Source organism: Scyliorhinus canicula, chromosome 2 (assembly GCF_902713615.1).
Source record: "Scyliorhinus canicula chromosome 2, sScyCan1.1, whole genome shotgun sequence".
Taxonomy (NCBI): domain Eukaryota; kingdom Metazoa; phylum Chordata; class Chondrichthyes; order Carcharhiniformes; family Scyliorhinidae; genus Scyliorhinus; species Scyliorhinus canicula.
Window position 1 is genome coordinate 129,264,957 of NC_052147.1, and position 14,542 is coordinate 129,279,498.

General features: G+C 49.1%; 1 protein-coding gene across 1 annotated transcript in view; it reads right to left on the reverse strand.

Annotated features, from left to right (window-relative positions):
- ftcd (formimidoyltransferase cyclodeaminase) overlaps positions 1 to 14,542 on the reverse strand; it is a 91,957-nt gene that overhangs the window by 30,959 nt on the left and 46,456 nt on the right. Inside the window, exon 8 of the mRNA XM_038786525.1 lies at positions 13,805 to 13,936. Within this exon, the coding sequence (XP_038642453.1) occupies positions 13,805 to 13,936 (132 nt within the window). The remainder of the gene's footprint in view (positions 1 to 13,804; positions 13,937 to 14,542) is intronic.

Consider the following 14,542-nt stretch of genomic DNA (forward strand, 5'->3'; position numbering starts at 1 on the left):
GGGGGGGGTGGGAGAATCGTGAGGGTGTCAGAGCGGCGTAACGTGATTCGCCCAGCCCTCCCGCGATTCTCCCACCCAGCGTGGGATGCGGAGAATTGTGCCCAAGTCAAATCTGGTTCTGGAGAATGTGGTGGCTGAAATGTCAATATGGGGTACAGTTAGGGAACGGTGAACATTGGCTCATAACATTCAGATTAGATATGGAAAAGGACAAGGAGTAATCTAGAGTAAAACCACTTAATTGGAGGAGGGCCCATTTCAGTGGCGGACCTGTCCTGGGTTAATTAGAATCTGGGTAAAACTGTAATCAAGCAACTGGCTGCCTTTATGGAGGAAATGGTCCAGATATAATTCAGGTACATTGTCAAAAGGGGAAAATGTAGGGCAGTCAAATCAGAGCTTTTTAGATGAACAAAAAGAGATCATAGATGCAAACAAAGGCGAATACTACAAGTGAGAATCAGATTGAAATTCAAATGTTCAAAGGGATCAGTACTAGAACCATTTCTTTTTATTTTTTATTTATTTTTTTAATAAATTTAGATTACCCAATTATTTTTTCTAATTAAGGGGCAATTTAGCGTGGCCAATCCACCTACTCTGCACATTTTATTTTGGGTTGTGGGGGCGAAACCCACGCAGACACGGGGAGAATATGCAAACTCCACACGGACAGTGACCCAGAGCCGGGATCGAACCTGGGACCTCAGCGCCGTGAGGCGGTTGTGCTAACCACTAGGCCACCGTGCTGCCCACCATTTCTTTTTTTGATATAAATACTAATGATCAAGAGTTGGATGTACAGGACAGCGTACAGGATGTAGCAGGATATAGACATAGAACAGTACAGCACAGAACAGGCCCTTCGGCCCTCGATGTTGTGCCGAGCAATGATCACCCTACTTTAAACCCATGTAACCCATATACCCGTAACCCAACAATCCCCCCATTAACCTTACACTACGGGCAATTTAACATGGCCAATCCACTTAACCCGCACATCTTTGGACTGTGGGAGGAAACCGGAGCACCCGGAGAAAACCCACGCACACACGGGGAGGACGGGCAGACTCCACACAGACAGTGACCCAGCCGGGAATCGAACCTGGAACCCTGGAGCTGTGAAGCATTGATGCTAACCACCATGCTAGTGGCTGAAGGGATGGTGCAAGGCGCAGGGTTTCAGTTTCCTCAGATATTGGGACTGATTCTGGGGAGGTTGGACCAGTACAAACTGGATGGGTTACAGCTGGGCAGGACCGGGACTGATGTCCTCGGGTGAGTATTTGCTACTGTGGCTGGGAAGGGTTTAAACTAGAATGACAGAGGGATGGGAACCTAAGCAGGGTGATAGGGGAAAGAGAAACAAGGACAGTATTAAAACAAAGTACAGCAAAATACAAAAACAGTAGGCAGGGTAATCAAGGCAATGAGTCAAAGAAAGTACAGTACAAAGAAAGGTTAGGATGATCAAAAATGGCAAAAAGACAAGTATAAAGACTTTGTATCTTAATGCAAAAATCATTCAGAATAAGGTAGACAAACTGATGGCAAAAATAATGGTAAATGGATATGATCTCCTAGCCATATGAAAACATGGTTACAAGGAGATCAAATCTGGGAACTTAATATTCAGGGATATTTCACCTTTTGGAAAGACAGGAGGGAAGGGAAAGGCAGTGGGGTAGTACTGTTAATAAGAGATGAAATGAGGATATTTGTGACAGACAATCTAGACTTAGATAATGTAGAGTCCATTTGGATGGATTCAATAAACAGCAAGGCAAAGAAGACATTGGGAGGAGAGGTAATGTGGCAGATTTAATAAATAAACTCTGAGTAAAAGATCCCTTTGGAAGTAGTGATCATAACGTGACATAATTTAATATTCAGTTTGAGTAAGAAACTGGGGTCGGAAACAATTGTGTTTAACTTAAATAAAGGGCATTACAATGAAATGAGAATAGAGTTAGCTAAAGTGAACTGGGCAGATAGAGTAGCAGTAAAAATGGGAACGAAGGAATGGCAGAGATTTAAGGAGCTAATTCATGACTCAGTAAAAATAAATCCTAGTAAGGAGGAAAAATTTGGAGAGGGCTGAATCAAACATAGCTAACAAAGGATGTTAAGGAGAGTATTAAGTTGAAAGAAAAAGCAGAGAGGCAAAATTCAGTGATAGGCCCAGCGATTGGGACAAATTCAGAATCCAGCTAAGGGGGTCTAAAAAGATAATAAAGAGAGAGAAAATAAACTATGAGGGCAAATGAGCGAAGAATATAAAAACTGATAATGAGATCTTCTTTAAATATATAAAAAGGAAGAGAGAGGTCAAAGTGAACATAGGTCCCTTAGAAAATGAATCTGGGCAGATAGTTATGGGGAACAAGAAAATGGCAGGTGAGTTAAACAGATATTTTGCATTGGTCTTTATGATGGAAGATACTTTGAACATCACTAAAGAATATGGGGGAGGAATTAAATACCATCACCATCACAGAGAAGTAGTATTGTACAAAGTAAAGGAGCCAAAGGCAGATAAGTCCCTGGTCCTGATGGCTTCATAAACGAAGTTGCTACAGAGATCGTGGATGCATAAAAACATAAGAACACAAGAACTAGGAGGAGTAGGCCATCTGGCCCCTCAAGCCTTCTCCGCCATTCAATAAGATCACGGCTGATCTTTATGTGGACTCAGCTCCACTTACCCGCCCTCTCACCATAACCTTTTATTCCTTTACTGTTCAAAAATCTATCTACCTTTGTCTTAAAAACATTTAACGAGTTAGCCTCAACTGTTTCACTGGGTAGGGAATTCCACAGATTCACGATCCTTTGGGTGAAGAAATTCCTCCTCAACGTTCCGGTCCTGCCCAGGTGTTACCCATCCAGTTTGTACTGGTCCTCCCAGAATGTGTTCCTCCTCAACTCAGTTCTAAATCTGCTCCCCCTTATTTTGAAGCTATGCCCCCTAGTTCTAGTTTCACCTGCCAGTAAAAACAACATCCCTGCTTCTATCCTATCTATTCCCTTCATAATTTTATATGTTTCTACAAGATCCCCCCCCCCCCCCCCCCCCCCCCCCCATTCTTCTAAATTCCAATGAGCATAGACCCAGTCTACTTAGTCTCTCTTCGTAAGCCAATCCTCTCAACTCCGGAATCAACCTAGTGAATCTCCTCTGCACCCATTCCAGTACCAGTACATCTTTTCTCAAGTAAGGAGACTAAAACTGTACACAGTGCTACTTGCTCTTGTACTCTATGCCGCTATTAACAAACCCCAGAATACTATATGTTTTCTTAACTTCTGACTCCATCTGTCCTGTCACCTTCAATAATAGTATAATATAATCCCTCCAGTGCAGAATGAGTCCATTCGGCCCATCAGTCTACACCAACCCCCTGTAAGAGCACCCTACCTAGGCCCACTCCTCCGCCCTATCCCCATAAGCTCACCTAACATTTGTAAACTAAGGGGCAATTTAGCATGACCAATTCACCTAACCTGCACATCTTTGGACTGTGGGAGGAAACCGGAGCATCCGGAGGAAACCCACTCAGACAAGGGGAGAATGTGAAATTCCACACACGCCGTCATCCAAGGTCGGAATTAAACCCTGATCCCTGGGGCTGTGAAGCAGCAGTACTGATTATGCAAAGATACACGAAGGTCCCTCTGCCCCTGCATCCCTTTAAGAATTTAACTCCTTATTTGAGTATCTGGCCCATGACTAGTGTGAGGGGAAGGGTTTCCGAAACTTGGGGCATTGGGACTGGTTCTGGGAGAGGTGGGACCAGTACAAACTGGACAGGTTACACCTGGTCAGTACCAGGACTGATGTCCTAGGGGGGTATTTGCTGGAGTGGTTGGGGAGGGTTTAAACTGAAATGGCAGGAGGATAGTAACCTCTGCAAAAAGTCAGAAGAGGAGGAAACAAGGACAAATACAAAAGGCAGAAGGGGGAATTAGAAAAGTAATTGGCCCAGCAACCAGCCCCGCAGCCGGGGGGGGGGGGGGGGGGGGGGGGGGGGGGCGTGGTTTTCCCCGAACATGGCGGAGATGAACAATTGTGCCAATATGAACGAGTCATGCACACTCCCCGGTTACCGGGCGCAGACGTGCAGGATCCTCATCCGGTTGTCGCAGACCACCTGCACGTTCATGGAGTAGGTCCCCTTCCTGTTCATGAACACTGCCCTGTTATCCGCTGGTGGCTGCAGGGCGGCGTGCACCCCATCGATCGCCCCCTGGAGCATGGGTATCCTGGCCATGGCAGCTAAGCCCACTACCCGGGCACCCTGGTGGGCCCGGTCCACAGGGAACTGGATGTAGCGGTCCGCGATGTCATACAAGGCGTCCGTCATTGCTCGGATGCACCGGTGCACCGATGTCTGGGAGATGCCAGAGAGGTCCCCAATCAGTGACTGGAAAGACCCTGTGGTGTAGAAATTGAGGGCGACCGTCACATTGACGGCCACCAGGAGAGGGTGTCCACCCTCAGTCCCACGCGGTGCCAGGTGTGCCATCAGGTGGCAGATATGGGTGATGGTTTCCAGCCTCATCCGGTGTCTCCTCCTGCATGCCCTGTCCATGAGGTCCTGGTAGGACACGGGGCCTCATTGGGCACCTCCGTCGCCGTGGCACCACCTCCTCCTCGTCCTGTCAGACAGGGTCCAGCACAGGTCTGCCGATTCTGTGGGCTGCGCGGCACAATCCACGCTGGCGAACTTTTTCCCGGTTCAGAGCATCACAGTCCCGGCGCCGGAGCGCACGGCTGGTTTCACACACACACACACACGTCTCTCCCTCCCCCCCCCCCCCCCCCCCCTTCCCCCGACGATTCTCCAAGCCAGCATGGGCTCGGAGAATCCCGGCCAGAATCTCTCTGGCTCGAGATAAGAAATGAAAAGGTGCAATAACATTGGTTCGTGTAGTATATAGACTAACTAGTGGAAGGGATGTAGAGAAACAAATTTGCAAAGAAACTACAGAGAGGACCAAGAATTGGGGGGGGGGGGGGGGGGGGGATACCGGGTTGCTGCTGGAATGGCCAGGAAGGAGCTGGTGTGGGCCGGGGGGGTAGAGGAGAGGCGTTATCGCCATGGGGAACGGGTCGGGCGCGGCGCGCTGGCCTGGGGCGAGCAGTCGATAAGCTATGGCTAGCCGGCGGGGGAGCGGGGCGGGTTGCCCTCTGATCTGACTGATCACCTGGAACATGAGGGGGCTGAATGGGCCGGTTAAGAGAACTAGGGTATTTTCTCATCTGAAGGGGTTGAAGGATGAGAGACCCACTTGAAGGTGGCGGACCAGGTCCGTCTGAGGAAGGGGTGGGTGGGACAGGTTTTTCACTCAGGATTGGACGGGAAGAACCGGGGGGTGGCGATTCTGGTGGGGAAGAGGGTGGCGTTCGAGGCGGCTGAGGTGGTGTCGGACAAGGAGGGCAGATATATTATGGTGAAGGGTAGGCTGCAGGGAGAGAAGGTGGTGCTGGTTAATGTATATGCCCCGAATTGGGATGATGCCGGCTTCATGAGGCGCATGTTGGGCCGCATTCCGGACCTGGAGGCAGGGGGCCTGATCATGGGGGGAGACTTTAACACGGTGCTGGATCCCCCACTGGACCGGTCCAGTTCAAGGACGGGTAGGAGACCGGCGGCGGCCAAAGTGCTGAGGGGGTTTATGGACCAGATGGGAGGGGTGGATCCCTGGAGGTTTGGGAGGCCGAGAACGCGGGAGTATTCCTTTTTCTCTCATATCCATAGGGTTTATTCCCGAATAGATTTTTTCGTCCTGAGCAGGGGATTGATCCCGAAGGTGCAGGATGCCGAGTATTCGGCCATAGCGATTTCAGACCATGCTCCGCACTGGGTTGATCTGGAGATGGGGGAGGCGCGGGACCAGCGCCCGCTATGGCGCCTGGATTTGGGGATGCTGGCTGATGAGGTGTGTAAGAGGGTCCGGGGAAGTATTGAGGGGTATCTTGATACCAACGACACGGGGGAGGTCCGGGTGGGGATGGTCTGGGAGGCTCTGAAAGCAGTGATCCGGGGGGAGCTGATTTCCATCCGGGCCCATAGGGAAAGGAGGGAGAGGAGGGAGAGGGAGAGACTGGTGTGGGAGCTCCTGGATGTGGATAGGAGGTACGCGGAGGCACCGGAGGAGGGGTTGCTGGGGGAACGGCGTAATGTGCAGGCCAAGTTCGACTTGTTGACCACCAGAAAGGCGGAGACACAGTGGAGGAGGGCGCAGGGTGCGGTATATGAGTATGGGGAGAAGGCAAGCAGGATGTTGGCGCATCAGCTCCGTAGGCGAGATGCGGCTAGGGAAATTGGTGGAGTGATGGATAAGGGTGGGAATGTGGTGCAGAAGGGGGCAGAGGTAAACGGGGTCTTTAGGGACTTCTACGAGGAACTGTACCGGTCGGAGCCACCGATGGGGTGGGGTGGGGGGGGGATGGAGAGCTTCATGAACAGGCTATGTTTCAAGATTCAAGAGGAGCTGGTGGAGGGGCTGGGGGCGCCGATAGAGTTGGAGGAGCTAGTCAGGGGGATTGGTCAAATGCAGTCAGGTAAGGCGCCGGGGCCGGATGGGGTCCCGGTGGAATTTTATAAAACGTATGCAGATCTGGTGGGCCCCTGTTGGTGCGAGCCTTCAATGAGGCATGGGAGGGGGAGACTTTGCCCCCGACAATGTCGCGGGCGCTGATCTCTCTGATCCTGAAGCGGGATAAGGACCCCTTGCAGTGTGGATCATACAGGCCTATCTCGCTTCTCAATGTTGACGCTAAGTTGCTGGCGAAGATCCTGGCCACCAGGATAGAGGACTGTGTGCCAGGGGTGATACATGAGGATCAGACAGGATTTGTCAAGGGACGGCAGCTCAACACGGATGTGCGGAGATTGCTAAATGTTATTATGATGCCGGCGGTGGAGGGGGAGGCGGAGATAGTGGTGGCGCTGGATGCAGAGAAAGCGTTTGATAGAGTTGAGTGGGAGTACCTGTGGGAGGTGCTGGAGCGGTTCGGATTCAGGGAGGGGTTCATCAAATGGGTGAGGTTGCTCCACGCGGCTCCGATGGCGAGTGTAGTTACCAATGGAAGGAGATCGGAGTACTTCAGGCTCTACCGTGGGACCAGGCAGGGGTGCCCCCTGTCCCCCTTGCTCTTTGCACTGGCGATTGAACCTCTGGCTATGGCGTTGAGGGAGTCAGGGAGGTGGAGGGGTCTGGTGCGGGGTGGGGAGGAACATCGGGTATCGCTGTATGCGGACGACCTGCTGTTGTATGTGGCGGACCCAGAAGGGGGAATGCCGGGGGTGATGGAGCTGTTGGCGGAGTTTGGGAGCTTCTCGGGCTATAAGTTAAATTTAGGCAAGAGTGAGGTACTTGTAGTACACCCGGGTGATCAGGAGGAGGGAATTGGGAGGCTCCCGTTTAAGAGGGCAGTGAGGAGTTTCAGATACCTGGGGGTGCAGGTGGCCAGGAGTTGGGGGACTCTCCATAAGCTTAATTTTACCAGGCTGGTGGAGCAGATGGAGGAGGAATTTAAAAGGTGGGACATGGTGCCGCTATCGCTGGCGGGTAGAGTGCAGTCTGTCAAAATGACGGTTCTCCCGAGGTTCTTGTTCCTCTTTCAGTGTTTGCCCATCTTTATCCCTAGGGCCTTTTTTAGGAGGGTGACTAGCAGCATCATGTTTGGGCGCATGGGACCCCGAGGGTGAAGAGGGCTTCTTGGAGCGGGGTAGAGATGGTGGGGGGCTGGCGTTACCCAATCTCTCGGGGTATTATTGGGCGGCCAATGTGTCGATGGTGTGCAAGTGGGTGATGGAGGGGGAGGGGGCAGCATGGAAACGGATGGAGAGGGCGTCCTGTGGAGATACAAGCCTGGGGGCCCTGGTAACGGCGCCGTGGCCGCTCCCTCCTACGAGGTATACCACGAGTCCGGTGGTGGCGGCTACCCTCAAGATTTGGGGGCAGTGGAGGCGACATAGGGGAGAAGTGGGGGGCTCGATGGAGGCTCCGTTAAGGGGGAACCATCGGTTCGTCCCGGGGAACATTGATGGGGGGTTCCAGGGTTGGCACAGAGCGGGCATCAGACAGCTGAGGGACCTGTTCATTGATGGAAGGTTTGCGAGCCTGGGGGAGTTGGAGGAGAAATTTGGGCTCCCCCCGGGAAACATGTTCAGGTATCTGCAGGTAAAGGCGTTTGCTAGGCGGCAGGTGGAGGGATTCCCTTCACTTCCCGCGAGGGGGGTGAGTGACAGGGTGCTTTCGGGGGTCTGGGTTGGGGAGGGGAAGGTATCTAATATCTACAAGGTAATGCAGGAGGTGGAGGAGGCGTCAGTAGAGGAGCTGAAAGCTAAGTGGGAGGGGGAACTAGGGGAACGGATCGAAGATGGGACATGGGCTGATGCCCTGGAGAGGGTCAACTCTTCCTCCTCATGTGCGCGGCTTAGCCTCATCCAATTCAAGGTGCTGCACCGGGCCCACATGTCAGGGTCTAGGATGAGTAAGTTCTTTGGGGGCGAAGACAGGTGTGTCAGGTGTTTGGGGAGTCCAGCGAACCATGCCCATATATTCTGGGCATGCCCGGCACTGGAGGAGTTCTGGAAGGGGGTGGTGAGGACGGTGTCGAGGGTAGTAAGATCCAGGGTCAAGCCAGGCTGGGGACTTGCGATTTTTGGGGTTGGGGTGGAGCCGGGAGTGCAGGAGGCGAAAGAGGACGGTGTGCTGGCCTTTGCGTCCCTAGTAGCCCGGCGGAGGATCTTGCTACAGTGGAAGGATGCGAGACCCCCAAGCGTGGAGACCTGGATCAACGACATGGCGGGTTTTATTAAGCTAAAGAAGGTCAAATTCGCCCTGAGAGGATCGGTACAAGGGTTCTTTAGGCGGTGGCAACCTTTCCTCGACTTTCTGGCTCAACGATATGGTATTGGGACAGTAGCAGCAGCAACCCGGGGGGAAGGGGGGAGAGGGGACGATGACTATGTTTGCTTATTTAATTTTAATTTATTTTTAAGTTTTCTTGTTGTTTACTGTGTTTGGGGGGGTGGGGGGGGGGGTGATACATGCGTTGATACGGTCTTGGGGGTGTTACAGTTTTTATGGTGTTATATTGTTGCTTTTCATTGTTTGTTGTTATATTTTCTGTAAAAAATTCCAATAAAAATTATTTTAAAAAAAAAGAGAGGACCAAGAATTATAGAGTAATTATAATGCGGGGCTTCGATTATCTAAATATGGGGTCGGAATAGTGCAGAAGGAACAGGAAGGATGAGAGATCCTGGAATGTGTTCACGATAATTTTCTGCAGTGCTATATTTCTGGCCGAACGAGAGGGCAGCTTGGGATTTGGTTCGAGGGAATGAAGTGGATTAAATAACAGTGGGAGAGCATTTAGGGGTCAGTGACCATTGTATCATAAGGTTTTGGTTGGCCATGGAAAAGAACAAGGAGCAATCCAGATCAAGGACAATTGGGGGGATATCAACTTTGATGGGCTGAGAATGAATCTGAGTTGATAGGAGTTGGAATCAAATGTTGGTAGAAAAGACAGTGGCAACATTCACAGAGATAGTATTGCAGGTAATGCCAATTCATATTCTCTTGAAGGTGAAAGGTAGGACAAATACATCTAGAACACACTGGATGACGAGAGATAAGGTAGGGGGAAGGGCTAAATCACAACATAATATTTAAAAGCAGGAGTCGGCCATCAGGCCCTTCAAGCCTGCCCCATCATTCAATACGATAATGGTTGATCTCTGCCGGCCCCAGCTCCTTTTCGGTGCCATTTTCGCATAGCCCTCAATTCCTCCATCTATCACATTTATCCACTTCCACTTTAAATACTTCTAATCATCCAACCTTCTCCACCCTCCAGGGCCGAGAATTCCAGAGTTTCACCACCCTCTGCGAGAAGAAATTACCATTTATTCCAACTCTCTGCTTTCTCTGTGACTGCAAGTTTCAATCTATACTAACACACTTCCTCCAATTCCATGGGCTTTTACATTATGCACCAACCTCTTATGATTTTTGGAAATCTAAATACACTACATCTACAGGTTCCCTCTACTTAGTCTGTCTGTTACATCCTCAAAGAATTTGAGCAAATTTGTCAAACATGATGTGCCTTTCAAAAAACTATGTTGACTCGGTTTGAGCTTTCCTAAATGATTAGCTATTTTCTTTTTGATTATTGACTCCAGCACCTTGCCAATAATAGATGATAAACTAAACCAGAAAATACTGGACAATCACAGCAGGTCTGACAGCATCTGTGGAGAGAGAAGGGAGCTAACATTTCGAGTCTGAGTCATCAAAGCTCAAAACATTACCTCCCTTCTCTCTCCACAGATGCTGTCAGATCTGCTGTGATTGTCCAGTATTTTCTGGTTTTGCTTCAGATTCCAGCATCCTCAATAATTTACTATTTATAATATAGATGTTAAACTAACTGCCTTTCTCTCTTTTTGAATAAGGGAGTTACATTGGCTACTTTCCAATCTTCCGATACCCTCCCGGAATTTAGCGAGTTAGCAAAATTCCAACCAATGGATCCACTATCTCTGAAACCACTTCCATTAAAACCCCAGTGTGCAGTTCATCGGGTCCTGGCGACTTGTCAGCCTTTAGCCCCTTGAGTTTCTCTAATACCCTATCCTCTGTGATTGGGATTTCTGTAAGTCATGTTATTTGAAATCAGCTCATCTGATATGTTAGGGACATTTGCAATGTCTTCCATGGTGAAGACCGATGCAAAAAATGTATTTCGCATATCTGCCATTTCTTTTTTTGCTGTTATTAATTCACCAGCTTTTTTCAGTAGAGGTCCCACATTTACCTTAGCCGCCCGCTTCCCATTTACATATCCATAGAAACTCTTACTGTTTTGTTTATATACTGCATGCAAGTTTTCTCTCAAAATTCATTTTCTCCCTCTTTACGAGCTTTTTAGTCTTTTGCTGCTGGATCCTAAAAGATTCCCAATCCTCTGGTCTATCACTATCCCTTAGCTTATTTGCTCAGTTCACCTTAGGCAACTCCTCCCTCATACCATTATAATTTCCCTTATTAAAGTTGAAGACACTGCTTATGGACCTAAGGGGCTGTATTCTCCGCAGCCCCATGCCAAAATCGTAGGCAGCGCGGAAGCGGAAAATCCACTTTCACGCCGTAATCGGGCACGGTGCCGGTTCAGCGATTCTCCGGGCCCTGAACATCGGCGGGACCGCGGAGTACGCCGCACTGCCGGGGGGGCCAGAGGCCCGCCCAGCAATCCTACACTCCCGACCGGCCGAGGTCCTGACGGCTTGGAACTAACCACCTATTGCCGGTAGTGATGCTGGCGTAGCGGCTGCCGACTCAGTCCGCAGCCGCCTTGGTCAGGGGCGGGGGGATCGAAGGCCGGTGGGTGCTTATAGGTGGCTGGGGATTAAATCTGCGCGGTTTCAGGTTCGGGCGTGAGGCCAATCAGGGGGTCTCTTTTCTCTGTGTGCCTCCGTGTTCCGAGTCTGCCATGGACCTTGGCGCGGTCGCTGAAGGCCGCCGCCGTGCACATGCGCGGACTCTGAACCGGAAGTGCGGAGGCCCGTATCCACAGCAAAAGCTGTGAGATTCATTCCGGGTCCCTGCTAGTCCCCTGCAGGGCATTCAATTTGTTCATCTTTTTGTAAGGAATTTCTGGAGTAAAACTCCACCGTTGTTACTCCGGCATTGGGACATAGTCTTAGTTTGAGAGAATCCAGCCCATGGTGTTCACCCTCAAACTGCATCTGCAATTCTATCATATTGTGGTCACTATCCCCTAGGGCATCCTTAACCGCAAGATCCCTTGTTAGGCCTTCATCAAAACACAAAACCAAATCTAAAATAGCCCATTCCCGGGTAGGTTCCACAACTTACTGCACTAAAAAGCAATACCTGATGCTGCATAAATTATTTATCTGCGATCCTTGTCAGTTTGGTTTGTCCAATCAATATGCAGATTAAAATCTCCCATGGTAATTGTAGTTCCCTTCAAACATGACCTTGATATTCCCCCATTTATGCTCTGACCTCTTGAGAGGTCACATATTGGGGGTCAATAGACTACTCCCACTCTTGTCTTCCTTTTCCTGCTATTCATGATTTTAACCAAAACCGATTCTATATCACTATCCACTGCCTTCATATCACAGCTCAGCACTGCTCTGAAACCTTCCTTGATTACGAATTCAACTCCACTTCCTTTCCCCTATTCTTTGGAACATTGTATATTGTGGAACCTCGTTTCTGTAATAGCTAATACATCATATTCACATGTTGCAATTTCTGCTATCAACTCATCTATCTTCTTGCAAATGCTTCATACATTCAGATAGAGAACATTTAGCTTTGATTATTTGACAGTTGTTTACAACTCGAGATTTTCTCTCTGTTGCAAATTTTTGTTTATGTGCCCTCCGCCGGCCTGTCACACTATGCCAGTCAAGTCCTCCCTCACTATCCTGTGCCACCGCTCTCTCATATACCCATGATTTTTTAAACCTTTCATTCTTGGAACCCTCCCTGCTCCTAGTTCGGGCTCTGAGGCAGTGCAGACTTGATGGACCGAATGTCCTCTTTCTGCACTATAAAGATTCTGTGATAAAATGCAAACAAAACACTGGTGTCCCAGGCATGGCTGTTAGGACCCGGCACCAGGAGAATTCAGTGAGGGCGAGATCCAGGTCTCACGAGAATCCGTTAAATCTCACCAGGAGTTTCGAGCGTCACAAATCTTGCCTGAGGCCTCTCATGAGATTCAACGGCTTCGTCCCGACACCAAGTCAGGCGCGACAAGGCCACTAAATCACGCCTCGGGATAGTTCTATGTAGAGTCTTGTGCTACGTCTATATTGTATACGGTGAGTATAATATTCAATAAAAGGTCAAGTTTACCAATACCTTTGCCTCCAGAAGTCACTAGCTTTCGGAGCACAGCTCCTTCCTCAAGAGCTTCCACCGCTCCTTTCACCTGAGGAAGGAGCAGTGCTCCAAAAGCTAGTGATTCGAGACAAACCTGTTGGACTTTAACCTGGTATTGTGAGACTTCTTACTGTGCCCACCCCAGTCCAACGCCGGCATCGTCACATGCATGAGCCACAATCATGAACAACCCCATCTAAAACTCACAATGTTGATAACACAGGAGGAGGGTCGTGTGGAACGTGGCTTACACCAGCTGGGCCAAATGACCTGTTTCTGTGTTGTTGACTTGATTAAGTTTTCCCTCAATTAGATGAGCTTTCTAGACCTCGCTGAATCAACGTTACTCTTCACCTTCCTTTCTGTGGAAGCTTTTTCTGTGGAAAAAGCCTCCGTCTCTCACATGGGGTTGGAATGGCAGGGAGATGTCTCCACAGGTAGATTATTTAAAAAGTTGTCACAGGTTGTGCCAGCATTTAGTGCTCATCCCTAATTGCCTTTGAGGGGACAGTTAAGAGTCAGCCACATTGCTGTGGGTCTGTAGTAAGAATGGCAGATTTCCTTTCCTGAAGGACATTAGTGAACCAGATGGGTTTTTATGACAATCGACAATGGTTTCATGGTCATCATTAGACTTTTAATTCCAAATTTTTATTGAATTCAAATTTCACCATCTGCAGTGGTGGGATTTGAACCATCAGTCCCCAGAGCATTACTCTGAGTTTCTGGTTTACTAGTCCAGTGACAACACCACTGTACCACTGCCTCCCCAGATGGAAGTCTTTGATTCTCTGTGATGAATATTCCTCCCCAGGAAGGGGAATCAATCATCCCCATTTCCAGTTAACACACTTACCAATCGGATTTTGTGTTCTTCCTCAAGAATAAATAAATGTTCTTTTTTCATGTAAAATTCTGCAGCATCCATCATGGCTTTCAACGGGAGGAGGCCTACAATCTGTGAGCCCACTACGGGCAAGTCCAAATCCTGTGAAGGGAATAGCATATTACCATGGCAACAATGGAATACCAACGACATTCACAAATTAAGAGTATTCAGAATGGCAAATAAACTAAATCCCATTTGTTAGTTGGTGTCATCTTTTTCCCAAAAGGTTGACTTGCCATGGATCTTCACCTCTGCTTGTCTGCCTGCCTTTACACAATCTGCATAAGTCAACAATATCCAGTCCATTATATCCAACATCCATTTTCTCCTCTGCTTATTTCTCCTTTGTTTTCTGTTGATCTTCCTCTCCAACAACTGTCCCCATCCACCATCTGCTCTGCCAATGTGACCAGTGTTGTTTGTCACGCCAATGTCTTTTCAATCGAGGCATAATGCTCATTAGGAGAGCTGGTGCAGACATGATGGGCCAAATGGCCTCTTTCTGCTCCAAATGAATTCAGTGATTTTCTTTGATGTTAATGCGTCCTTCATTCTGACAAAAATGGTCTTGATCACCTCAATTCTCCTTCGCATCTCATAATCATACCTCTGTCACATTGTGTGAAACTTCTACTTGTTCCAGGACATGTTCAAATTGTTTCAATTTTCACTTCTGGGGTTAGGTCTCTGCTTATCACAATTGCT